The 27,789-nt window shown below is 37.5% G+C and overlaps 1 protein-coding gene across 1 annotated transcript in view; it reads right to left on the reverse strand.

Moving 5' to 3' along the window:
- The window catches only part of LOC136876416 (uncharacterized), a 574,260-nt gene that overhangs the window by 259,722 nt on the left and 286,749 nt on the right, over positions 1 to 27,789 (reverse strand). Inside the window, exon 14 of the mRNA XM_067150371.2 lies at positions 20,153 to 20,266. Within this exon, the coding sequence (XP_067006472.2) occupies positions 20,153 to 20,266 (114 nt within the window). The remainder of the gene's footprint in view (positions 1 to 20,152; positions 20,267 to 27,789) is intronic.

Below are 27,789 nucleotides of genomic sequence, written 5' to 3' on the forward strand. Positions count from 1 at the left end.
GATACACACATTACCCAAGGAACAGCTCAGAATTGGAACACTCAACATTCTCAGTCTCACTCACAAATATGAAGAGCTCTTAGGCCTTATGGACAGGTGCAAGCTTAGGATACCAGGGATGATTCAGACAAAGTGAAAAGGTCATGGAAAGAAATCTCTGAAAATTGGATTTACGAGGGCGGATCATCAAATATAAACTGGAATTATTTTTTTAAATTGATTGTATCAACCAAAAAAAAAATACACATATAGAGATCATTTTTCTACACAGTGTCCTGCCTTCAATACACATTTTTGCCATTGGATTGGCAAGTTTTAGATGCCGCCCTGATAGAAAGAAGAAGGATGTGTGCGGACCCAGTTGCGCACAAACTCTTCTACACTTGCATCACCATCATCGAACCGCTGTCCTCCTAGGTCTAGTTTGAGTGGCCCAAACAAAGGGTAGTCGCAGGGCGATAAATCTGGATTTACGGAGGGTGTTCCAGACGTGTACAGTGAATTTCCTCCGTTTTTCCTGCGTTAAAGCAGCAATATGCGGCCTTGCATTGTCATGGAGAACAAACATGTTTCGGATCGGTTGGTGGCGTAGCTTGTTGCAATATGCACCTTTTGCTTTATCCAAAAGGTGACAGTAATAGGCAGCATTAATTGTCCTTTGTTCATGAAGAGAAGCCACCAGCAAAACACCCGTGGAATCCCAGAAAACGGTTGCAAGAACCTTTCCAGCAGATGGGTGTGTTTTGACCTTAACGGAACCTGCTTTGTCTCTTCGGCGCCACTCCATGCTTGCTTGCTTGCTTTGACTCTGGGAAGTAATGATGAACCCAAGTCTCATTACAAGTCACAATAAGACGCAAGAAATACTCTCCTTCTTCCTCCTAGCAACGCAGGAGTCTCTGACAAACTTTCTGTCGTAAAGTTTTTTGATTCCTGGTCGAGGAGATGAGGGACCATACTGGCAGACAATTTTCTGGAATAGAGTTCATCTCAGATGATAGTTTGAACACTTCTGTAACTTATTCCTATGGCTAAAACAATTTGCAAAACTTTTACTAGCCGATCTTCACCAATAAAGTCACGAATGGCAGAAATGTTGTCTGCAGTAATGCTTGTCCGTGGCCTCCTTTACTCAGGTTCATTTTCCACAGCTTCTCTTTCTTTTTTAAAATAATAATAATAATAATAATAATAATATTGGCTAGATGTCCCACTAACTACCTTTTTGGTATTTGGGGATGCTGACGTGCCGGAATTCATTCCTGCAGGAGTTCTTTTACGTGCCAGTAAATCTACCGACATGACGTTGGCATATTTGAGCACCTTCAAATACCACTGATCTGAGCCAGGATCGAACCTGCCAGGTTGGTGTCAGAAGGCCAGCACCTCAACTGTCTGAGCCACTCAGCCTGGCCACATTATTTTTTAGCCCACTCATACACTCGAGCCTGCGAAAGTGTGTCCTCCCCAAACTGTCAAGGGAGCAGTCTCAAAATTTCGGAAGTTCTGGTGCCCTCTTTTGCGAGAAATTTTATGTTGCATTGCGCAACAGATGTGTGCACTTCCTGCTCATTCATGGTGTACTGAAGCAGCCCAGCTCTCCACCGTCGTTCGAGCATGCAAACCCCTTCTCCAGACACCTCCACCAACATCCTGGCAGAGCCTACCCTCAAAATTTTTACTAACAGCAGTGGTTGCAAGTGATAAATATCACTATGGATCCGTATTGAAGATACTATATCGTCGTTGCCGGGACAAAACCTCCTATGTGATAATATGTTTTGGAGATATACTGACCCGCAGCACATACATTGTGAAGAGCGAGAATGCCTTGACAATATGCACACGATATTGCACCTTAGATGACAGAACCTTACCAGCCAAACTTCTAAGCTAAAATTATTTCACATAGGAGGTTTTGTCCCGGCAGCGACGATATGTAGGATGCTAATTGATCCGCCTTCGTGTATTATATCGGGAGTGGGAACATGAGTGAATCCAAAAATAGAGATGGTCTCCTTCTTCACAAAGATTTAGAGGCACAGACAGATGTCACCTACATGAATGATAGAACAGAGGTGCCAACCTTTCAAGTGGGTTATTTTATCAGTAATTCCCTCAATCCTAACCCCCACCCATCATCTCTGAAAAAGTTCAAAACAAATCCAAAGCATGTTCCTTTCCCAATTGATAATGACACACCCTGACAGCAATATGTTCTAAACTATATCATATTACACAATAGAATTCGTACATTATCCGTTAGTACCATAATAAAGCATTATTTGTAGTTTATTTTGCACCCAGCAGCTGCTTTTCAGTGTAGGTTTTCTTGAAGCATCCTTCCTCCTGTGATGATATTTTCTTCTTCTTCTGCACCATAAGCGATTCCGGTGTAGATGTGCTAAATGTAGGCCTAAATACGGTTTGAATTTTCCTAACTAACTGAAAACTTCTTCTGAGCGATATTTACTGTGAGGTGCCGTTAATACTGTACTGCAAATACAACATTACCTTAAGGTTATACGGTGAAGAAGAGTAGAGTAGAGCTCCTTCATTCACAATGAATACTACTAAAATGTTTTCATTCCTCCTCTGAAGATGGAGGCAGGCCTCTTGGACGATAACGCCGCTTCTCAGGCCGGGAGATTTGTTACGTTGAAGGAGATACTCGGAGAATGTTGGGGGGTTGGCGGCCGCAGCCTATTCTAGGAACTGTCCCGGCATTCGCCTTAGTGCAGGAGAACGGGAAAACCACGGAAAACCATTCTCAGGACAACCGACGGTGGGGACCAGCTGTGAGATCCAGCTCTTTCCCATCACCCGAATACAGAGGTGTAGAGCCACGGTAGAGCCATGGCCACTTGTGGGCCGAGACCCACTCTGCATCTTCCGACATCCCAATGAATTTCATAACGTTCATGGGTAGCAAAAGGAACTGAAGATCGCATACATTTAGTTGCGAACTCACAAGCATTGAAACGAGGAGGTTGAGCAGTAATGCTACTGAAAGTGTTTCTTCTCTCCTTACAGAACATTATCTTCGGGATAATGTAGCTTTTTCTGTAATATTTTCCCCTTAGACTGTAATGCCGTAATCGTGAGTCGAAATCTGTAATAATTACGGACAATCCGTAATAGTTGGCAACTCAGACAGAATCATCCAGATGAGATGAGATTACGAGATGGATACGTGCATCACACTTTATTTCAAGTATATCCACCTCAAAGATGAGAATGAAGAATTCCTTACCAAACTTGAAGAACAATTAATGGAGGAGAACACCATAATTATGGGTGATTTGAATGCCCAAGTTGGTAAAGAGAGAAGGTTGTGAGATCAACATTGAACCTAATGCATACCTGCCAACTTTTGAACAGGGCTACCAGCAAAACTCACGCGCGACAAATAATCTAACAATTTTCGACATACCCCGGCTTTATGCATAAATATCTCCAGGATAATTGAATGAAACCACCTGTTCAATCATACTACATTATTAATGTGGTTTAGATCTACATGAATTTATATAAGACTTATCAGGTACAAGTTTCACCCTATTTTGGGCATCTTCAGCCTGTAGACAACCTTAAGGTCAAGGTCCAGTATATACGCCAGACCTTGAATAATAATTGCTGTTGTAACTGACATTATTGTGGTTAAAAAATATGTTTCGATTGGTATTAACTGTCCTGAAGGCTATATTAATATTGTTCTTCTTTAAGGTGTTTGCGATCTGAAGGATGGTTGGGTTATGACGAGATTAGTGGACAATTTAACTTTGATTTTATTGATCAAATGGTTAATCATATAAATAAATAAATATGTAATATAAATTATGAGCATTAATGTTGCACAGTAATAACTTCTTAAAAATTAAAAAATATGAACAGTACATAAATGTAATATAAAATTTATGGTATTATAACACAATTAAAACTTGTCAGTCCTATTTCTTCTGATTTTTAAGAATGTGTAAAACTAAAATGGATCTTCTTAATCTGACATGAGGACCATTAGGATGACAATGGTCTTGGGTAAATAGTATATTTATCCGAAGGGGTTATTTGACCCACATATATCATTTGACGAAACCAATGTTGAATGTGTGGTCAATCACAAATGAAGGTTTTGAAACCGATTGTTTGTTGATATAGATTGGATTAGACTGTTTAAAACTTCATTAGTAGGTTTTATTGTGAATAAAAGTATAAGCGTCTTGGTTTCCTGTCGCATGTGTTGACAATGTATTGTGGAGAACACAATTTAGGCTGCTTCTTAGTTGCTGCTTGAGGGATTTTAATATTATCTGTAATGCAGTAAAAAAAGGAATTTTGTTCAACAATTTAACACACGCATTGTGACGAAAACAATCGAAATAACACCCCATGAATGTAAAATGACTTACTTGTACAATTCATGCTAGGTTGATCTGTCTGTCCCGGCAGCACCTGTCTAACTTTTCTACTACTGGTGTTATATCGATGCGGTAATGGAGGGGCGGAGCATGGAGAGAGAGAGAGAGGGGGGGGTGTAGGCTGGTCTTTGGACATATATGCTATTGCTGGAGGGGAGTTTCTAGAAGCAGCATGGGTGGGTCAAACATTTGGCATGGTGGATGAAACATTTGAGAGGGGAGATTTGATTAAATAAGGGATTTTGCTCTTGTCTGGATTCACAATACCAATTAACCTAGGTGTTAATTCGTACAGGAGACTTTTAATTTCAATGACATCGCTGAGATTAAGATTTTTATTATAGGCCTGATCCAAAAAAAATGTGTATAAATTTTCTAGTTCGTTAATTAATTTCCCTTTACCTATACTTTTAATGATAGTCAGATCGTTCTCTATAGTTGTGAAATGATGTCCCGTTTCATATGCTAGCTCACTGCTGAGTACTTGTTATGGTTTTGAGCGTTATAATGTTCCAAATATCTCAGGTAAAATCTAGGCTCAGTTTGACCTATATAGGAAAAACCACATTGTGAACATGTTAGTCTATATACGCCAGACCTTGAATAATAATTGCTGTTGTAACTGACATTATTGTGGTTAAAAAATATGTTTCGATTGGTATTAACTGTCCTGAAGGCTATATTAATATTGTTCTTCTTTAAGGTGTTTGCGATCTGAAGGATGGTTGGGTTATGACGAGATTAGTGGACAATTTAACTTTGATTTTATTGATCAAATGGTTAATCATATAAATATTAAACCCGTTAAGTTGAGCAAGATTCCTTATATATTTGAGTTCAGTTTTGAAATCGTTGGGAGAAAGAGGAATTTTAAAGGCTCTATAGATTAAATTATAAAAAGAGGCTTGTTTTTGGGTCTCGGGGTGTAGGGATGAATTCTTAATAGTTAAGGAAGAGTGTATAGGTTTCCTGTATATTCGAAAATATTTAACATTAAGAATTTCATTCTTCAGGTTCCGTATTGAATCGAGATTCACAATAGAGAAATGGGAAAGTTAATATCCACCTTTTCAATACAATATATTACGTGAAGGTTTACATTTAAAACATCACGTTTATTTACATTTGGTACCAGTTTCGACAATGTTTGATGTCATCATCAGCCAGGACAACTATACAAAGATATATTACATTAATCGTGACTCCTACAGTAATATTACAATGATAGTATTGAATATAAACATGAGTATAATTTAAAAGTATATACATATATAAGCTGACAGTCAATGCGATAAAAGATTGTTTTTATAATGTGTACACCTTTAGTTAAAAAAGGTGAAAGTAAAGTAATGAAAGTTAAGTATAATAATCAGCTTTTAGTGACATATTCGTCTGTTGAACAGTAGGGTTGTGTTTATGAAGGCTGTGTAGCCATGTTTAACATTATAAAAGAAGTAAACACATGCTTAGTTATGAATGTTTCTACATAAAAGTATGTACAGTAAAATCTAGAAAGTATTCGAATATGGCTTGAGCTTGGACTTAATAGATTGGATGTCACAGCACGTTGATGTTGGCATATAAGGATGTCCGTTGGTAGATTCTATGTATAAGTTTTTGTACTTTAATTTTGTATGTTTATATCATATTAGTGGATAGAGCATTTTGGATTAAGTGCAGTTCTGTTGTGATGGTATTGAAGAGATTCTTGTGCTTTGAGTTGCAAGTACATAAGTTGTTCGAGAAAGATCTTGAACCAAGACGGAACCTATAAGAAAATATAATCCGCGAATTTAAAATTACGTAAGCCAGGAATGTATATTATTAATAAAAGAATAGAAGACTCACCTCGGATGCCAAGCCAGTATTAGACGTGTCAGAGAGGAACCAACGGACTAACTGAAGGTAAAGGCGGATCTGCACGAGTGCAGAGAAGGGCGGAGTTTCTAAGTTGGAGGGAGGGGGAGGGGACGGCAATAGAGGCGGGACTATAATCAGGTGGGCGCGGAGGGCGGTAAGGGTAATACTTGAGCGTGTTATGTATTGTTTTGAAGACTGATTGATTTTTGGGTATTTTTAGATTATTTAAAATTCTAATGAACATGTCAAACAAGATCGTAAGTTTTTCAGAGGGGTCATTGAGGTTATAATTAGGGTTATAGTACTGGTCAAGTGATATATAGAATTGTTCTGTTAAATCGAGTGCAGGGCCTTTGATTATTATTTCGATGATGTCTATGTCTTGGTCTAAGCCTTGACATTTGTGTTCATAGCCATTTATATGTTGTCCTACTGCAGAGAATCTTCGGTATTTGATAGCGTTTACATGTTCTGTATATCTAATTTTGACTGATCTACCGGTTTGTCCGAGATAGGTACTGAGGCAGTTGTTACATTGAAATCTATATACTCCTGACTTTTCAAATGGGTTGGAAGTGTTGATTGAGTTAGAATTGTGTAGAATGTCTAGGTTTCTAGACGTGTCAGAGAGGAACCAACGGACTAACTGAAGGTAAAGGCGGATCTGCACGAGTGCAGAGAAGGGCGGAGTTTCTAAGTTGGAGGGAGGGGGAGGGGACGGCAATAGAGGCGGGACTATAATCAGGTGGGCGCGGAGGGCGGTAGGGGTAATACTTGAGCGTGTTATGTATTGTTTTGAAGACTGATTGATTTTTGGGTATTTTTAGATTATTTAAAATTCTAATGAACATGTCAAACAAGATCGTAAGTTTTTCAGAGGGGTCATTGAGATTATAATTAGGGTTATAGTACTGGTCAAGTGATATATAGAATTGTTCTGTTAAATCGAGTGCAGGGCCTTTGATTATTATTTCGATGATGTCTATGTCTTGGTCTAAGCCTTGACATTTGTGTTCATAGCCATTTATATGTTGTCCTACTGCAGAGAATCTTCGGTATTTGATAGCGTTTACATGTTCTGTATATCTAATTTTGACTGATCTACCGGTTTGTCCGAGATAGGTACTGAGGCAGTTGTTACATTGAAATCTATATACACCTGACTTTTCAAATGGGTTGGAAGTGTTGATTGAGTTAGAATTGTGTAGAATGTCTAGGTTTCTAGACGTGTCAGAGAGGAACCAACGGACTAACTGAAGGTAAAGGCGGATCTGCACGAGTGCAGAGAAGGGCGGAGTTTCTAAGTTGGAGGGAGGGGGAGGGGACGGCAATAGAGGCGGGACTATAACCAGGTGGGCGCGGAGGGCGGTAGGGGTAATACTTGAGCGTGTTATGTATTGTTTTGAAGACATTGATTTTTGGGTATATTTAAGAAACAGAATATCAACATCTCTTTTAGAACCGATAATAGAAACCTAGACATTCTACACAATTCTAACTCAGTCAACACTTCCAACTCATTTGAAAAGTCAGGTGTATATAGATTTCAATGTAACAACTGCCTCAGTACTTATCTCGGACAAACCGGTAGATCATTCAAAATTAGATATACAGAACATGTAAACGCTATCAAATACCGAAGATTCTCTGCAGTAGGACAACATATAAATGACTACGAACACAAATTTCAAGGCGTAGACCAAGACATAGACATCATCGAAATAATAAACAAAGGCCCTGCACTCGATTTAACAGAACAATTCTATATATCACTTGACCAGTACTATAACCCTAACTATAATCTCAATGACCTCTCTGAAAAACTTACGATCTTGTTTGACACGTTCATTAAAATTTTAAATTATCTAAAAATACCCAAAAATCAACCAGTCTTCAAAACAATACATAACACGCTCAAGTATTACCCCTACCGCCCGCCGTGCCCACCTGATTATAGTCCCGCCTCTATCGCCCTCCCTTCCCCCTCCCTCCAACTTAGAAACTCCGCCCTTCTCTGCACTCGTGCAGATCCGCCTTTACCTTCAGTTAGTCTGTTGGTTCCTCTCTGACACGTCTAATACTGGCTTGGCATTCGAGGTGAGTCTTATATTCTTTTACTAATAATATACATTCCCGGCATACGTAATTTTAAATTCGCGGATTATATTTTCTTATAGGTTCCGTCTTGGTTCAAGATCTTTCTCGAACAACTTATGTACTTGCAACTCAAAGCACAAGAATCTCTTCAATACCATCACAACAGAACTGCACTTAATCCAAAATGCTCTATCCACTAATATGATATAAACATACAAAATTAGAGTACAAAAACTTAAACATAGAATCTACCAACGGACATCCTTATATGCCAACATCAACGTACTGTGACATCCAATCTATTAAGTCCAAGCTCAAGCCATATTCGAATACTTTCTAGATTTTACTGTACATACTTTTATGTAGAAACATTCATAACTAAGCATGTGTTTACTTCTTTTATAATGTTAAACATGGCTACACAGCCTTCATACACACAACCCTACTGTTCAACAGACAAATATGTCACTAAAAGCTGATTATTATACTTCACTTTCATTACTTTCTCCTTTTTTAACTAAAGGTGTACACCTTATAAAAACAATCTTTTATCGCATTGACTGTCAGCTTATATATGTATATACTTTTTAATTATACTCATGTTTATATTCAATATTATCATTGTAATATAACTGTAGGAGTCATAATTAATGTAATATATCTTTGTATAGTTGTCCTGGCTGATGATGACATCAAACATTGTTGAAACCGGTACCAAATGTAAATAAACGTGATGTTTTAAATGTAAACCTTCACGTAATATATTGTATTGAAAAGGTGGATATTAACTTTCCCATTTCTCTATTGTATATTCGAAAATCGAAGGGATTATGTACGCTGTAACACTCCCGTCAACAGCTCCTCATTGAGTGCCATTTATGTGACTGTGCATACAGCAAATAAAAAAGAAAATAAATAAGAACTGTGGCTCGCCCACAAATTGCCACAATATAGGAATCTTAATTACCACTCTACTATGATTTCCCACTTCTCTATGTAATAATTGGGCGCCAGCTTTACAGTTTAAAAGGAACTGCAATGCAACATTTATTTTTAATAACATAGAGACTAAGATTGAAAATCACGGGGTGGGATATGAAATATTAATCATTAAGTATCGCTACAAGAAAGGAGATTAATGCAATCTCAATTTTAACTGAATTTATTAAAACAAAAATGAGATAAAATGGAAAAGCTCCTTTTCAGCCTGAAAAAATTTAATTTGAAGTTAATGGAATTTATCGTCGCTTGCATTATCTAATGTCGGCTCACCAATTTGCTTCAGATGATGTCCTCTAGTTTCCATGGTTACTCGTTCCCCTTCTCGCCGTGGTAGATCTGCTCCATGGACCTCCTTCCTTCCTTCGGGTAAACCATTTAGGTCTATTGGGCCCAACACTCCCTATCTTTCTTGTCTGTAAGCTAGACATCGGCCCTACTTCTATGAAATACGATCACAAATGATCTCTGTTGGAGAAAATCCAACAATATCATGAATTTTTCCATCTTAATTTGAATGTCCATACCAACTAAACTGTTTCGCTGTAAGAATACAAAGTCGATACTGTCCATAGTAGACTCGAACTAAACAAAGTTCTTTGTCCACACAATTGTAGAATATATCGCGAACCGTGAATAATATAGTATGACCGTGTTTCGGCAGTATCACAGTATCGCTGTACTGTGTACCGCAATAAATACTGAAGTTCCAAGAAATACTGCCGATACATAGCACATACATACATATATATCCACATATCCCACGTCGTTCCGTCTTAAACGATGGGTCGGCGAACAAGGCTTCTCCACCAGTTGCGGTCTCTGAATTCCTCTCCTTCTTCAATGCTCTCCAAAGTATGTCCTCGCTGTTGAAAGTCAATCTTCACCACGTCCTTGTACCCGAGTCTTGGTCACTCTCTTGGTCTTTTGTCTTCAAGTTTTAGATCATACATTTGTTTCGGTAATATGTTATCTCCCAAGTGTCGCATGTGTCCATACCATTTCAGTCGCAGCACTGTTATTCTGTCCTTCAATCTTACAACTTGAGCCTGCTTGCGGATTTCCTCATTACGGACTCTGTCCCTCCGTGTTTTACTGATCATGCTATGGACAAATCTCATTTCTGGATTCTATTAACATCTTCATTTCTCATGGTCCACGTTTCACAACAATAGGTCAGGACTGGTATGTAATAGGTTTCATATATGACTCTCTTACATTTTGTTGGTATTTTCTTGTTCCATATTATGTCTTTAACTATTTTGTAGAAGTTGCTACTTGCCTGAATTCTGTGGGAAATTTCCTTGTCTATAGAACCGTATAAGGGATACACTTCCAAGATACCTGAATTGATGGTTCATCTGGAGCTGTTTCCCCTCCATTTCAATGTGTCTCATTGGTTGTCCGTATTACTTCATGACCATAACCTCACTTTTCTCTTGGCTGAAGATGAGTCCATATTCTTTAGCAGCTTCTGTCCAGGAGTTTATTTGTTCTTGAAAGTCTTCTTTAGAGTCTCCCCACAAGCATATATCGTCTGGGAACAAGATAACTTTCATTTTCTTACCTCCAATGGTTTGGTGAACTTTTCTTTGAATCTCGTTCATCATAGTGATGAAAAGAAGAGGAGACAAAACACCACCCTGCCTTAACCCGGATTTTATATCAGAGGTTTCAGTCATTCCTACATGTGTTTTGACTTTACTTCTGGTATCTTCATATAAATTCTTGATCCTGTATATCATGTCATCCGGTATTCTAATTTTCTTCAGTGTTTCCCATACCCTCTCTGTTCACAGCATCAAATGCTTTCTTGATATCCAGAAAGGCTAACCATAAATCTCGGTTGTGTTCGTAGTATTTTTCCATTAACTGACGGACTGTAAAGATTAAATTAGTTGTTGATCCCCCCTTCCTGAATCCATACTGTTCTTCTAAGAGGTTCTCTTCAATAAGGGGTCTGATTTTACACTCTATAATTCTTTCATAAAGTTTACCAACTTGAGATGTTAAAGTGATACATCTATAGTTGAAACATTTCTTTCTATCTCCTTTCTTGAAAATTGGAATTATGATGCCTGTTTTCCAATCGACTGGTATGTCCCCTTCTTTCCTGATCTTACGAAAGAGTCTGTAGATCCAATATTTTCCAGAAAAGCCCATAGCCTTGATCATTTCTCCATTAATTTCATCAGCACCAGCTGATTTTCCAGTTTTGATGTATTTCCAGGCATATTCTACATCACTCCATGTTAAGTCTCACCCGTTGTCAGAGGCAGACTTGCATGAGATAGTACCGGTACTGTTTTTTTTTGTGCAGGCTACATGCAATTCATCAAAGTAAGTCCTCCAAGTCTCTTTGATCTTATCTTCAGTGATTAGAATTTCATTATCATCTCTTAGGTATTTGGAGTGTTCTTTATCTCTTTTTTATTTTTATTTTTCATCATCTTATACCATTAACATCCTCTTTTAATTCATCACTCCACTTGTTCAACCACTTCTCTCGTTCTTCTGTAACAAGTTGTTTTGCTTGTTTTTTAGCAACCCTTTATAGTTCCTTATTAAGGTCAGTCCGGTCCTTGAAAAAATATTTCCTGAACATATTGTTCTTTTTCAGGACAGCAGTTCTTGTTCTGTCATTCCACCATGGAGTTTCCTTCCATCTTCTTGTGCCACTGGTTCATCCACATAACTTCTCAGTTATCATTACTAGATTTTCCTTCAGATCCTTCCATTCCTCCTCAACTGTTCTTTCATCTGTCTTTGGTAGTACTGTTCTGATGTTTTCTTGGAACTCTATTATTCTATCATTGTCCTTCATAGTGAAATACATAAATCAGTTCCACAATGATACTAAGTTCCGTTCCGACAACATAATAACTCCGTTCTGGTTCTAGTTCTGTTTTTGTTCTTTGATGATAGCTGCGTTTGATATTTTATAGGTTCATTCCCCTTCTGCCGGGCCTCTGCTTTATATCCAATCTCCTTTCTTCGCTGCTTCCGAGCCAATCTCTTTTTTCCATCCTTTCTCTTCACCAGTGCAGTAGGCATGTCCACAATGTGTACATCTCCATGTCACAGGCCTCGCGCAGTGTGTCTGTCTAATTCAAGCAAGCTCGCGGTAAACCCACTGATTCATATTAATTTCCCCAGGCTTCCAAGAATATCACTTCCTTATACAAAGTATGGGGTGAAATGACACAATTGTAGGTTTCTAATATAGACCAAAATATAGAACATAATGAAAACTTCTTCCAACATTATATGAATAATAAAATATTCCGTAATAATATAAATAATAAATGATTTGAATATTATATAGATTTACAATCGCCTATAATAAAATTTACAGATGTCAATGAAATATTCCCGATGACAGATCATCTGATATTGTATGATATCATGTAATTTGGGCTACATAAATAATTTATAAATAGGTGTCAAAACCTGGAAGGTTACAACGCGTGTAACCATTGAACGTAAAAAAATTTAAGGAATTCTTGTCTTCATCCTCTTTAGTAAACTTAACATTGGGATAAATTTTATTTAAAGACTCCAAAATCTCGTCACTATTGGTAATATCTTTGTCAATAACTAGGAAAGTATCGTCTACGAATCTAAGCCATAAACATATGCCTTTTATTTGTGTTATAATTTTTGTATGTTCTATAGAATCCATACAAATGTCGGCTAGAATGCCAGAAATAGGGTTCCCCATCGCTAAGCCCTTTTGCAGGTAAAACTTTCCACTTAAAAGAAATAGTTGTTGTTTAGGATAATATTTAAGATCTTCATAAATTCTTCGATTTCCAGCTTACTTAGGCCGCTGTGTTTAATGATATTATCGCTGATGATTCTTACAGTTTCTGTAATAGGAATATTTGGGTACATATTTACGACATCATAGGAGCACACTGTGTGATTGGGCTACAGATTAAACTTATTTAAAATTTTGCATAAAATACCTGAAATTTTTAAAGGATATTTGTTACTGAAGGCATAATGTTTTTTTTTTAAACCGTGGATGAATTTGTATACTTTGTAGGTAGGACTGTTTCTAGAATTTATGATGGGGCGTATTGGGTTATCCTTCTTATGAATCTTGAGTAAGGCTCTGGCTGTCGGGATATTAGGGTTTTTATTAAAAAGTTTTTGTTGTTCCTGTTCATTGAAAAGAAAGTTAGAACTTTTTATTAAAGTTTTTCGATTTTGCTGAATTCTTATGGTTGGATCTTTGTTGACTATTGTATACATTTTGTCGTTAAAAAATTCTTCTGTCTTTTGAATATAAGTGTGTTTATCTAATAAAACTGTGGATCCTCCTTTATCTGCTTTTGTAACAATAATGTTATTGTCATCTATTTTCGTTTCTACATTCTGGATTAATTTATTATGGTTGAAATAAAAATTTGTGCACATTTTTCTTCCACTAACTTTGGTAATTTCTTTTTTACTTCAAATCTGACGTCATTTTGTGTCTCCACGGGAAGTTTCAAAAAGTTAGCTTCGACCTCTGCTACTGTATTCTTTCTTCCTGCTAGGCCAGTTATACCTCAAGCCTCTATTTAAGATCCATATTTCTTCTTCAGAGAATTGAACGTTTGTCAAATTTACTACTGTAGGTGAGTTGTCCCAAGAGGGGAACGTTTTTTGTGAGTCTATATTATGCTTAGGAAACTGTAATTGACATTCTTTTAAATTAGACAGTTTCTTATCAAGAGTTGCCTGCTTCCTATCCAATAAAACCATCAATTTATTGTCTATATGTCGTTGGAAAGAGTTTCATTGTAACGCTTGGGCTAAGGATAAATGACTTTATACAACTGTAGATTTAAAAGTGACTTCTTTTTGTAAGACGTTTTAATTTCATTTCTTATCCAAATGTCATTGACTTTGTTTGGTACTCTATTTAAACTTTGATTAGTCAAGATTTTTGAGGTGTGGATTTCAAAAATTTTGGAATAAATTTTAGTTCTAGACATTGTTTTAAAAAAAAGCTATGTCTTTTGTTAATTTGCATATCTTGACCTTAAGATTGAAGTACCTATTTAAACGGTATTTCGCCTGGTAGACTATCAAGTTACAACTCTCATTCCTGTTCCGCATTGAAAATAAGGTTATGTATAAATATCTCCAGGAAAATTTAATGAAACCACCTGTTCAATACATTCCACATTTAATGTAGTACATGTTTCACCCTATTTTGGACATCTTCAGTCTGCAGACAAGGTAAGGTCAAGGTCCGGGACCTTATTTAACCGTCTGTTAAGAGCATTAATGTTACACAGTAATAACCTCTTAAAAATTAACATGCCACAATGATATTTTAAAAATGTGAACAGTACACAAATTTGAGTAATATAAAATTTATGGTATTTTAAAACAATTAAAAATAGTCAGTCCTATTTTTTCTGATTTTTTAAAAATGTCCTAAACGAAAATAGATCATCTTCATTTGACATGAGGACCATTAGGATGACAATGGTCATGGGTAAATAATATATTTAATAGTATATTAGTATAGTATATTATACTACATTATGATACTATATTATATATATATATACAGTAAAACCTCGTTAATTCGAAGTTGTTGGGACTCAAAAATCGGACTTCAAATTACGTGATTTCGAATTAACCGCCAATTCGCAATTCAGAAGTACCAACCCTTGCCGTGTTACTAAATATTCTAAGGCCCGTTACTGCATGTAGTTAACCTTGATTCACAGTTTATACCTTTCAAATGTCATCAAAAACGAACTATTTTGAAAATGTATCCAAGAAGGTGCATTTACAGTATTCAAATAATGCACTCGGATTTCTCACTGGTAAACATAACCTCACGCAACGAAAGAAAGAAAGAAAGAAAAAAAGCACGATTCAAAGACGAGGAGAAATCTATGCTGGGTCCCATGTGCAAGTGCTTTATTAATTGGATTACTATACTGTACGCATTTTAGATGCCTTGTATTTACACAGAAAGTATCCGATGCCCTTAAAATCGAACTTTACTATGACTCTATCCTTGTACGATTTCCCGCCATGGCACTTCTCTCGTACTTCAGAAATGTAAACACTTGCCGTGTCACAAAGACCCATTAATACATGCAATCACCTCGATTCACAGTTTAAACCTTTCAAATGCCATGGAAAAAACTATTTCCGAAATGTATCCAACAAGGTGCATTTACAATGTTCAAATAATGCACTTGGATAAATCACTGACAAACATAACCTCACGCAATGAAAGAAACAAAAAAAAATCACACAATTCAAAGACGAGAATAAATTATACCGGTTCCCCTGTGCAAATGCATAATCTTTTTGGATTTCTGTACTGTTTGCATTTTTAGATGCTTTGTACTGGCATGGAAAGTGCCCGACGCCCTTAAAACATTGTAGCTTATCGAACTTTCCTTTGACGAGGGGATAAAGTATCTCGTGCTCATGTGCATTGCAATGCACTCCTATGACCCCCATCCCTCACCCTTGTACGATTTCCCGGCTGGCAATTTCTCCTTTAAAACCATAAGACCGTTTGGGCTCGTATTAAAATAAAGCAATGCAGTTTTACCGGCAATGACAATATTGTCCGGTGCCTACGAATTTATTATATGAGCCACGTTTTTTCGTCAACTGTCGACATCACCAGTGTATGCGGATTCTGTTTTCCCGCACACTGCCTGTTGTGTGATATTACGGCATTCCTTAAAAGGTTGAATACAAAAGAATTTCGATTTCATTCAACTTGGCAATCATGAAGCGCACTGTAGACCCACCGAAGTGAGTGTAAGCGCGGAAAGTTACCCCTCCACGTTCCGGAACGCGTGTTCTATTATGAAGTGGAGCGCATAAATTTCGAGTTCAAATTACTCTGTAACATACTATTGTTTTAAAATGTAAAGGCAGTTTCGAATTAAAAGGTCTGAATTTCGGTAATGGGGCCGACATTGTACTTCGAATTACAAATTATCCGTATTTCGAATTAAACAATTGAAATAACATGCAAAACTGTATCTCATGTTTCCGGGAATTTTATTTATTAATTTTTGTTTATTTATTTATTGTCTTGTTTTATATGGCGGGATTCAGGCTATGAAGCCTGCTATTCTGTCCGACCATACATACACCTACATGAAGAGTTAAATATACACTAAATTATCTACAGCTTAATATCTTAAGGTAGCAATTAAATGTTTTAATTAATCTAATACTTAGCTATGATCCAATCCTACTATGTTATAAGAAATCATTATTATTTATTAACCAGGTTTGACAGAGTTTCTTAAAGCGGAGGTGGTTTGACACGCTCCTAATTTCAGCAGGTAGGGAATTCCAAATTCGGCTGGCGGCGACTATAAATGATCTACTGTAGCCAGTTGAGCGGTAAATGGGAATGCTTAGTACTGCGGTGGATGATGATCTGGTAGGAATACTAGAAGGTGATGCTAGGTAATGGAATTGTGTGGCAAGGTATTCAGGTGTGTTAAGGTTCAGTATACGATGTAACAGGGAAAGAGTGTGTAAATTTCGTCGCTCTCTTAAGCGTAGCCATGAAAGCCTAGCAAATGCGGGATAAATATGGCTAAACCTTGGTATATCTGAAATAAATCGAACGCATGTGTTATGTGCCTTTTGGAGCTTGATGGAAAGTGAGGCATTCAGGTTACTGTATACTACGTCACAGTAGTCGAATATTGGCAATGCTATACTTTGGATAAGCAGTTTTCTTACATTTTGGGGGAGTAAATCTCTGAGTTTTTTAAGGGAATGTAAGGAATAAAACACTCGCTGACATATACCAGTTACATGATCGTTCCAACTAAGGTTTTTATCCATTATCATCCCTAAGTTTTTAACTGTGTCTTTGAATTGTAACTGAGTGCCTCTTAATGTTACTGAGTGGGTATGGATATCTGTAAATCGTGCATGGGTTTTTTGGGTAGCTAAAAGTATACACTGCAATTTTTGGGCATTGATTTTTAGTGCATGGTCATCGGTCCACCTACATATTCTTCCTAGGTCGTCGTTCATATTATTTATTGCAGTCGGTAAGTCACGAGGATGTGCATGTGTATATATCTGTATGTCGTCTGCGTACACATGATATTGACAATGTTTAATTACTTGTGTTAGTCCTGAAATGAAGATCGAAAATAGGAGTGGCGCTAGCACTGACCCCTGTTGTATTCCAGTCTCTACAGATTGCCATGAAGAGAAATTTTCACCTGTAGATACACACTGCCGGCGATCAGAGAGACAGGAATACATCCAGGATAGTGTGCTTTGTGAGAAATTAAGAGCACGTAATTTTGCTATTAGTATGTCTGTGTCAACGCAGTCGAAGGCCTTACTAAGGTCTAGAAGAGTTAAAACAGGTAACTTCTCCCTTATCCATAGCTACTTCTATGTCGTTCGAATAAGGCGGGATTTTGAATTAACCAATTTCGAAGTATCGAGGTTCTACTGTAGTATATTCATATAGTATATTTAATAGTATATTTTTTTAAAGTCCAAGTTCAGTCCCCATGGCATAGGGGGTGAGGAATGAAGAAGGAAAATGTTGAAAATTACACAGATTACAGGTGAATGTGTGTTTATGTTTCAGCATAGCTCTCAACCAAACTAGATACACATATAACTTCATAAAAATTACTGCAGGGGCAACAAACCCCTAGCACCCCTAAAGGAAGGGGTGAAATGTAAATATCCAGAAAATGATCAATATTAGTGGCGAGTTCATAGTCTTTGGGGTAGCCGAGATGAACTGTGACACTTTGGATACCGTTTGAGCCAAAGTTCATTCCCAATTGGGATGGGGGTTATAAGGGGTGAAAAGGATCTCCAAAATGACCAAGATCACAGATGTACGTGTGCATATTCCAGAATAGATCTCAACGAAACATGATACTCATATGACTTACTGTGGGTAAGACAACCCTACGGGCGGGGGTTGAAAGGGGGTAAAATAACAGAATAATAGAAAACGACCAATATTAAAAGTGAAAACGGTGTATGTAACTAATATATAGTTTTTCCTTTGCAATTAACAAAACGGTTTGGAAAACTCTAAAGTAGTTGAATTAATAAACACGGACTATGTGTCAGGAACCTGCTAGTGTTTAGTGAAACTGAAGCAACTTCTCATACATTTTTTTTAATAAGGCAATAAGCCTAATATGTGCATCCAAAAAAAAAGACTATTGAACCATTAAACATGTGTGTGTCTCTTAGGTACTGAACAAAGACATTTATGTTAAATAAATGTCTGGGTTTTATAAAATTGTTTTGCTGTGCCATGTGTTCCCAATTGGACAATGTTGTTGGCTCACCAGTGCAAGTGCTTTATTTACTGGATTACTTGTATTGCATCACACATAGATTTCTCTGTCTTTGAATTGTGTTTTTCTTTTTTCTTTCCTGGTGTGAGATTATGTTTGCCAGTGTATAGCATTGACTTCTGAGTTTTCCAAGTGCATTACTTGAATAAATGCACCTTTTCGGATACATTTCGGAAAAAGTTTTTCCAAGGCATTTGAAAAGTCTGAACTGCGAATCAAGCTGACTGCATGCATTACTGTGTCTTTGAATATTTGTGATGCAGCAAGTGTTGGCATTTCTTAATTAAGAGTTGGTGTCTGTTAATTCATAATAACATCGTTTGTATGTAGATGGTTTATTTATTGCTGAATTATTTTAGATTTATCGATTGAAACAAAATGTGGTGTGGGAGAAGTGTTGGTATAGGCGAAGATGGTTTGGTAATGAGATGGTTTAATTTATTGCTGAAACTTTTGGAGTTGGAGAGATGATTGTATTAAGTGCGGGTTGGTAAATGTAGTGTATGATGGATTGAAGGGCGAGTGCGGAATGTTGGTTGTTATGGTTTGGACAGAGAGTAAGTTAGAGGACAATGAAGATGACGTATGTGCTGAATCCACAAGGACACGTAATGAGTGGTGGTTGCGATAGCAAATGTAATGCTGAGCATGGCTTGGGTTTTAAAATGAGATCAAGCATGACTAAATAATGGGCAAGTTGCAACATGAGAGGTAGTAATGCATTGAAATAAGAGTGGTATTTAAGGTAAGTGTGGAGGGAGACCAGTGTTGAAATTTGATTGTAAGTTATTATGATTTTCTGCTGGGTTAGGATTGTGTTATTTATTGTTGTGAACGTGGAGGACTTTTGTTTGGGTTATGGCTGGTTAGAATGGAAGTGCTGACTGTCGATGTTTTGGTATTGATCGGGAGTATGTCAGGGAAAATGAATGTGACGAAAGATACTGTAGGCATAAGGACAAGTGATGAGTTTGCTGGATCCTCGAGCCGAGGACTGCTACAGAATTGTTATCATTTTTGTTATTATTTATTCCTATTATCTCTATTATCATTATTATATTATTATGTATTTAGTTATTATTATTATTATTATTATTATTATTATTATTATTATTATTATTATTATTATTATTATTATATTATTATCATTATTTTATTATTATTTTATTATTATTATTTTTTATTATAATTATTAATACTGTGTCTTATTGCTTTGTGAACATGTAATGGGGCGGAAAGCCTGTTTGTTCATAAATAAATAAGTAAATAAGTACTTTTCAAACTTACTTTCATAATAACATCATTCAAAGTCCGAATTTTCGCGTACCAACCACTTTGAATTAATGAGATTTTACTGTATATCTATCACGCTTACCCTGAAGGGAGGAAAAAAAGAATCATATTGAAATTAATATATGCCAAACTTTGACAAACCTGTACAATAGTGTAGTTCTCCTTCTCCTTCTTCTTCACACTTACAATGGGATTGCCCGGTTTCTTGTTCAACTTTCGACTCTTCATTGTTTGATTGAGGAACCTCATCACTGCCTGCAACATCACAGGAACAATTGAGATGTCATGCCACATAATTTAACACTGAACTGGAACTTGGCAAGTGCACGCACAATGATGGACATCTATCAAGGATTAACATAAATAAATAACCAACAAAACAACTTTAATAGAGTTGTAGACATTAGCTAAAATATCTGTGTTCAATAATAATTGCATAAGCAGAGATGTCAACTTTCAAGGAAAACAATTGGTAATGCAGTCGATATGGCGTGTGTGAGAGAGAGACAATTCAATAAATCAGACATCATTGAAAAATCAAAAAACAACATACAATTCAATACAAAAGTTGAAAACAAGAAAAGCGGCTGGAATCGATAAGATTTCTGGGGATATACAAAAGTACGACGGATTGGGATATAGTACCATATCTGAAGTACTTATTTAATTATTGTTTGGATGAAGGAGCTATACCAAATGAATAGAGAGTTGCTATAGTAGCCCCTGTGTATAAAAGAAAAGGTGACAGACATAAATCTGAAAATTACAGGCCAGCCAGTTTGACATGCGTTGCATGTAAGCTTTGGGAAAGCATTCTTTCTGATTTTATTAGACACGTTTACAAAATGAATAACTGGTTCGATAGAAGGCAGTTTGGATTTAGGAAAGGTTATTCCACTGAAGCTCAACTAGTAGGATTCCAGCAAGATATGGCAGATATATTGGATTCAGGAGGTCAAATGGACTGTATCGTGATTGATCTGTCTAAGGCATATGATAGGGTGGATCATGGAAGGCTACTGGCAAAAATGAATGCAAGTGGACTAGACAAAAGAGTGACTGAATAGGATGCCATATTTCTAGAAAATAGATCTCAGAGAATTAGAGTACGCAAAGCATTACCTGACCCTGTAATAATCAAGAGAGGAATTCCTCAAGGCAGCATTATTTTACCTTTATATTTTCTTATATATGTGCCGGCCCCGTGGTGTAGGGATAGCACGCGTGCCCCATACCCGGACGCCTTGGGTTCGATTCCCGGCCAGATCAGGCATTTTTTACCTGGACCTGAGGGCAGGTTCGAGGTCCACTCAGCCTACATGATTAGAACTGAGGAGCTATCTGGCGGTGAGTTAGCGGCCCCGGTCTAGAAAGCCAAGAATAATGGCTGACAGGATTCGTCATGCTGACCACACGATACCTCGTAATCTGCAGGTCTTCTGGCTGAGCAGCGGTCACTTGGTAGGTAAGGCCCTTCAAGGGCTGTAGTGTCATGGCAGGGGGTTTTCTTATATATATAAATGATACGAGTAAAGAAGTGAAATCAGAGATAAGGCTTTTTGCAGATGATGATATTCTGTATAGAGTAATAAATAAGTTACAAGATTGTGAGCAACTGCAAATTGACCTGGATAATGTGAGATGGACAGCAGGCAATGGTATGATGATAAACGGTGTTGAAAGTCAGGTTGTGAGTTTCAAAAATAGGAAAAGTCCCTCAGTTTTATTTACTGCGTTGATGGGGTGAAAGTTCTTTTGGGGATCATTGTAATTCATCATCATCAATCGGTTTACTCATTGCTGAGTGTCGTGACCTCATTTCTTCACTTCATTACTAACTGCATCCTTAACAAGATTTTTCCATCCTGAGCGGTCTTCAGCTCTTCTTAAGATATTGCAAAGAGGTAGACCGGTGATCTTCTTTGCTTGGTCTAAGTTAGTACCTAGGTTCTGGATGATTTCCGACAAAAGAGTAGCGTTACAAAAATTTTGCAAAGTTTAGGCTGGGAAGACTTGGGAGAAAGAGGACGAGCTGCTCGTCTAAGTGGTATGTTCCAAACTGTCAGTGGAGAGATGCCGTGGAATGATGTTAGTAGACGAATAAGTTTGAGTGGTGTCTCTAAAAGTAGGAAAGACCACAATATGCAGATAAAGTTGGAATGCAAGTGGACAAATTGGGGCAAATATTCATTTACAGGCAGGGGATTTTGGGATTGGAATAACTTACCAAGGGAGTAGCGTTACAAAAATTTTGCAAAGTTTAGGCTGGGAAGACTTGGGAGAAAGAGGACGAGCTGCTCGTCTAAGTGGTATGTTCCAAACTGTCAGTGGAGAGATGCCGTGGAATGATTTTAGTAGACGAATAAGTTTGAGTGGTGTCTCTAAAAGTAGGAAAGACCACAATATGCAGATAAAGTTGGAATGCAAGTGGACAAATTGGGGCAAATATTCATTTACAGGCAGGGGATTTTGGAATTGGAATAACTTACCAAGGGAGATGTTCAATACATTTCTATGAAATCATTCAAGAAAAGGCTAGGAAAACAACAGATAGGGAATCTGTCAACTGGGCGACTGCCTTACATGCAGATCAGTAGTAACTGATTGATTGATAACCAGATGTAACATATTCAAAGACTGGCATATACACAGTGTATAATTGTCACCTACTAGAGTAACAGATGATCTGGAGTACATATCTGAGTGGAGGTTGAAGGATCATATTTTAAGTTGAGCACTGTAGTTGACCCCTTCGCAGATTGTAGTTCCTGGTTAGTAAAAGTACACTGGTGACATGTTTTTACTTTTGAAATCATGTGCATCCTCTGTACTAACAGAGCACTGAAGAGTTGTGTGTTCATGTTGGCATGGAATTCAGTCTTGTTTTTCCTCACCAAATTAAAAACACTTTGCACTGGAGAATTGCTATAGGGTAGCAAAAGAATAGCAGTCATCAGCTTAATCCTGAAGCATCAGAACTTCGATATTTCAGAACAAATTCTGTCAGCTCTTTCATCCTTGTCAAAAGGGAATCCATCAAATAGGAAATGACTCTGTATCCAAAGATTCAATTTCTTTTGAAGCCAGAATTTTAGGGAACTAGTCAATCATTAATTCTACAGATAAAAAAACTCTTGCATTTCCTCTGGAAAACAGAAACCTCAGAATGCCCAAGAAACTTATCCGTAATTGGCCATTTATTGACAATCTACTCACATGTTTTTGCATAGAACAGTCTGACATCAGAGCAAAACTTTTTCAATGTACTTTCATTTAGATAAACTGCCCCTGTGTTTGCCCCAATGAACAACTTATTGTCACTTTTCCATAACTTAGCAGAAGCAAATTTCACATCAATCAAATTACTGTGGGCCTCTGGAACAGAGGATGCTCTCACAAAGTGAATGATAAGGTCACTGAATATAATTGTGGTGGAAGACTGGAATGCAGTGGTAGGTCAAGGAAGAGAAGGTATACAGTAGGAGAATTTGAACAGGAACAAGAGAATGAAAGAGGAAGCTGGCTGGTTGAATTCTCCATGGATCATAATTTAGTCCTTGCTAACACTTTGTTCAAACACTACAAACGACGACTGTATACTTGGATGAGACCTGAAGACACTGGAAGGTATAAAATAGACTTCATTATAATTAAGCAAAGATTCAGAAACCAGGTGTTGGATTGCAAGACTCTCTCAGGAGCAGAGGTGGACTCTGTCCACAACCCCTTGGTCATGAAATACCAACTGAAGTTGAAGAAATTGAAGAACGGAAGGAATGCCAGGAGATGGGATCTACGTAAGTTGAAAGAAAAGAGTGTGAGGGATTGTTTCAAAGAACATGTAACACAAGGACTAAATGAAAAGGCTGAAGGAAACACAGTAGAGGAAGAATGGATAGTTGTGAAGAATGAGATCAGTAAGGCTGCTGAAGAAAAGTTAGGAAGATAGGAAAGATCAACTAAGAAGCAATGGATAACTCAGGAGATACCAGACCTGATTGTAAACGATGAAAGTAGATGAATGAAAAAACTGAGAAGAGCAGAAAAGAATGCAGGCGAATAAAGAATGAAGTAGACAGAAAGTGTAGCATAGCTAATTAAGAATGGCTGAAAGAGAAGTGCAAGGATGTTGAAGGTTGTAAGGTCCTAGGAAATGTAGATGCTGCATAAAAGAAATCCTTGGAGAAAGGAAGATTAGGTGTATGAATATTAAGAGCTCAAATGAAAAACCACTTCTGGGGAAAGAAGACGAGTCAGAAAGATGGCAGGAACATATCGAACAGTTATATCAAAATAAAGAAGTGGATGATAGGATTCTGGATCAAGAAGAGGCTGTTGATGCTGATGACATGGGAGACCAAATTTTGAGGTCAGATTTTGACAGAGCTTCGAGAGACCTAAGGAGGAACAAGGCATCGGGAAATGATGATGTATCCCCAGAATTGTTGACTGGCTCAGGATGATGAGGTTATTCCACTTAGTGTGTAAGACGTATGATACAGGAGAAGTGTCATCCAATTTTCAGCAGAATGTTGTTATACCTATTCCCAAGAAAATGGTGCTGACAAGTGTGAAAACTACCGCACCATGAATTTAGTATCTCATGCCTGCAAAATTCTAACACGTATTATTTACAAAAGAATGGAAAGACAAGTTGAATCTGTGTCGGGAGAAGATCGATTTGGCTTCAGAAGAAATGTGATAACACATGAAGCAATCCTGAACTTATGCCCGATCTTAAGAGGACCGAATTAAAAAAGACAAGACCACATACATGGTGTTCGTAGATCTAGAAAGGATAATGTTCATTGGACCAAGCTAAATGAGATTCTGAAGGTGATCGGGATCAGATACTGAGAAAGGAGAATTATCTACAATATGTACAAAAGTTAGTCTGCAGTGATCAGAATCAAGCGCTTTGAAAAAGAGACAGCAATCCAGTAAGGAGCGAAGCAAGGCTGCAGTTTATCTCCTTTCCTTTTCAACGTTTACAAAGAACAGACGATAAAGGACATCAAAGAGGAATTTGGAAAGAGAATAAGTAATGGTACGAGGTGCAACAAAATGAAAATTAAAACTTCAAAATGTATCCACCAACTAGAATCTAAAACAAATGATGAAAAAAGATTGTGAAACCAAAACAATCAGTGGATCCATTTCACAATGATGCCTTATTTACTGGGATGATGATTATTATATTAAGGGCTCCAAAATCCAGATCACCGGCCCCTTATAATAGTACTAATCCCTGGAAAAGCAGAACCATGGTCTTCTTCCGATAGTGGTACTATTCACAGGCAATGCAGACACGTGATGTTCCTTGCATGGTGGTATTTATCATAGATAATGCGGACCCATGGTATGTAACACATAATGGCACCACTCACAGGTGACACAGATCCATGGTGTTCCTCACATTGTGGGACTAGTTTCGGGCACTCACTATATCCATGGTGTTTCTCACATAAAGGTACTAAGCACAGGCCACGTATACTCATGGTGTGGCTTACATAGTGGTACTAATCATAGTAATGTTTTATTTTAGTTTAGTAATGTTTTATTTTACCTGGCAAGATTAAGGCCTTCAGGCCTTCTCTTCCATCTAACCAGGAACTGAAATATACATATGTTGCATTGTATTACAATAACTACGTCTAATACAAATTAAATTAATAATAATACAAGAATGGTGAGATTACATTAAGATGAAATGAATTAAGATTAAATTAATAAATTAAGATTAAGTTAAGATTAAATTAAGATTAAATAAATCAGACATAAAAAGGGATAAATTCTTAAAACTAATATCCTACATGTAAAAAAAAAAGGCAGTACATAACATTTGATTTTAAAGACAAATCGGATAAAAATTTTAGACTCTCTACCAGGACATCCATAACAATAGAATGGTTGTAAGTAGCAGCATCAAGTTTACAGATGATCCTTACTGGTGCATAAAATGTCTCCAAAGTGCTTCCTTGAAAGTGTGAATAGCGCTTAACCCCCTGATATTTTCGGGAAGGAGGTTCCACTCACGGCAGGCAATTACTGTGAATGATTTATCATAGATGGCAGTTCTGTGGGTAGGTAAAGCAAGGATGGAATTATTAGTGGATCTGGTGTTAAGACTGTGATAAGAGGATAAGTATTTGAAATATGAAGTAAGGTAAAATGGTTGTGAAGAATGAAGGATTTTATGGAGATGGCATAGGGAATGCACAGTGCGACGGATCTCTAGTCGGGGCCAAGATAGATGGTTATATGAAGGAGTTACGTGGTCATAGTACCGTAGGTTACAGACGTATCTCACACAAGCATTTTGACCACGTTGTAATCTGCTCAATAACTTGCCTCGAGCGTCTCTATAAATCGCGTCACAATAGTCGAAATGAGGGAAAACCAGACTTTCTACCAACATTTTTTTTAGTTTTTCAGGAAATAAGTATTTATACCCGCGCAGCATGTGCAATGCAGAGAATATTTTCTGGGTGATGTTCGTGATATGCGTTTTCCATGACATGTCATCATCGAAAGTAATGCCTAGGACTTTTACTGATGACGTGAATGGTATGTTAGTATTACACAACCTTATAGATGGAATCTCTGGTCGATTGACCTTCGTGAGTAGTTTTGGGTATCCAAGGATGATGGCTTGCGTTTTAGCTGGGTTTAACCTAAGCCCACATCTCAAAGACCAAGAAGAAAATGATGTTAGATCCTGATTGATTTTGTCTATGGCGGAAAGTATTAGATTTGGAGATGTATGGAGGTACATTTCTACATCATCAGCATAAATATGGTATTTGCAATGCGTTAGGTTTTGGGAGACATCATTAATGTAAATGGAAAAAAGAAGGGGTCCTAACACTGACCCTTGGGGCACACCACACTGCACAGACCGCCAAGTTGATTTGTTTATTCTATCTGTAACACACTGCCGACGGCCATGCAGGTAGGAATGCAACCAAAGGAGGGCGCTGTCCGAGAAATGGAGGGAATACAATTTCGAGAGCAAGATGGCAAGATGTCAATGTAGACGCACAGCGTATCACACATTATGGTACCCCCACATTCAACACAGACCCATGGTGTTCCGCACGTAAGAGTATTACTCTCGGGCAACAGAGGAACATGGTGTTCCTCACTTAGTGGTATTAATCATAGTCGATGTACAAACCCATGGTGTTCGTCACATTGTGGTACTAATCACAGGCAACGTAACCCCAAGGTGTTCCTCACATGGTGGTACTGATCACAAGTAATGTCGACCACTGGTGTTCCTCCCGTGAGGGTACTAATCACAAGTAGTCTCATAGTTCAAATTTCATCATCCCTTGGTTGTCCCTTACGACAGGCAGGGGATACCTTAGGTGTACCTGGCATGCTACCCAAATATATTTTAAGAGTTAAATCATAGCAGGCAAGGTAATGAGCAAGTTTGGAACCTTATCAGGCTGATGACAGTCGTCTTGGGAGAAGGAGTTCATTCATGCTCTACAGAATCAATTATTCCTGTAAATGCTTTGCAGGTGGTGCCCAATTAAGTTATGTATATTTTATTCCAGTTACCATTTGCCCATTTCGCGTTTCAATTCGGCCAAGTGGTTGCAAGTGCTGAAGATAACCAGTCTTTGATTCTACATCATCTAGTTGGGGGTGGTACCTGTTGTATCCATTTGTTTCCATGAATTACCATTTCCTTGTGAATAATGTCAAAATTTCTGTATCAAAAAATAGTGAAAATTGTTCTGTAGGTTCAGTCACCATGTCAAAATATG

The sequence above is a fragment of the Anabrus simplex genome, chromosome 6 (genome assembly GCF_040414725.1).
Source record: "Anabrus simplex isolate iqAnaSimp1 chromosome 6, ASM4041472v1, whole genome shotgun sequence".
Classification (NCBI taxonomy): domain Eukaryota; kingdom Metazoa; phylum Arthropoda; class Insecta; order Orthoptera; family Tettigoniidae; genus Anabrus; species Anabrus simplex.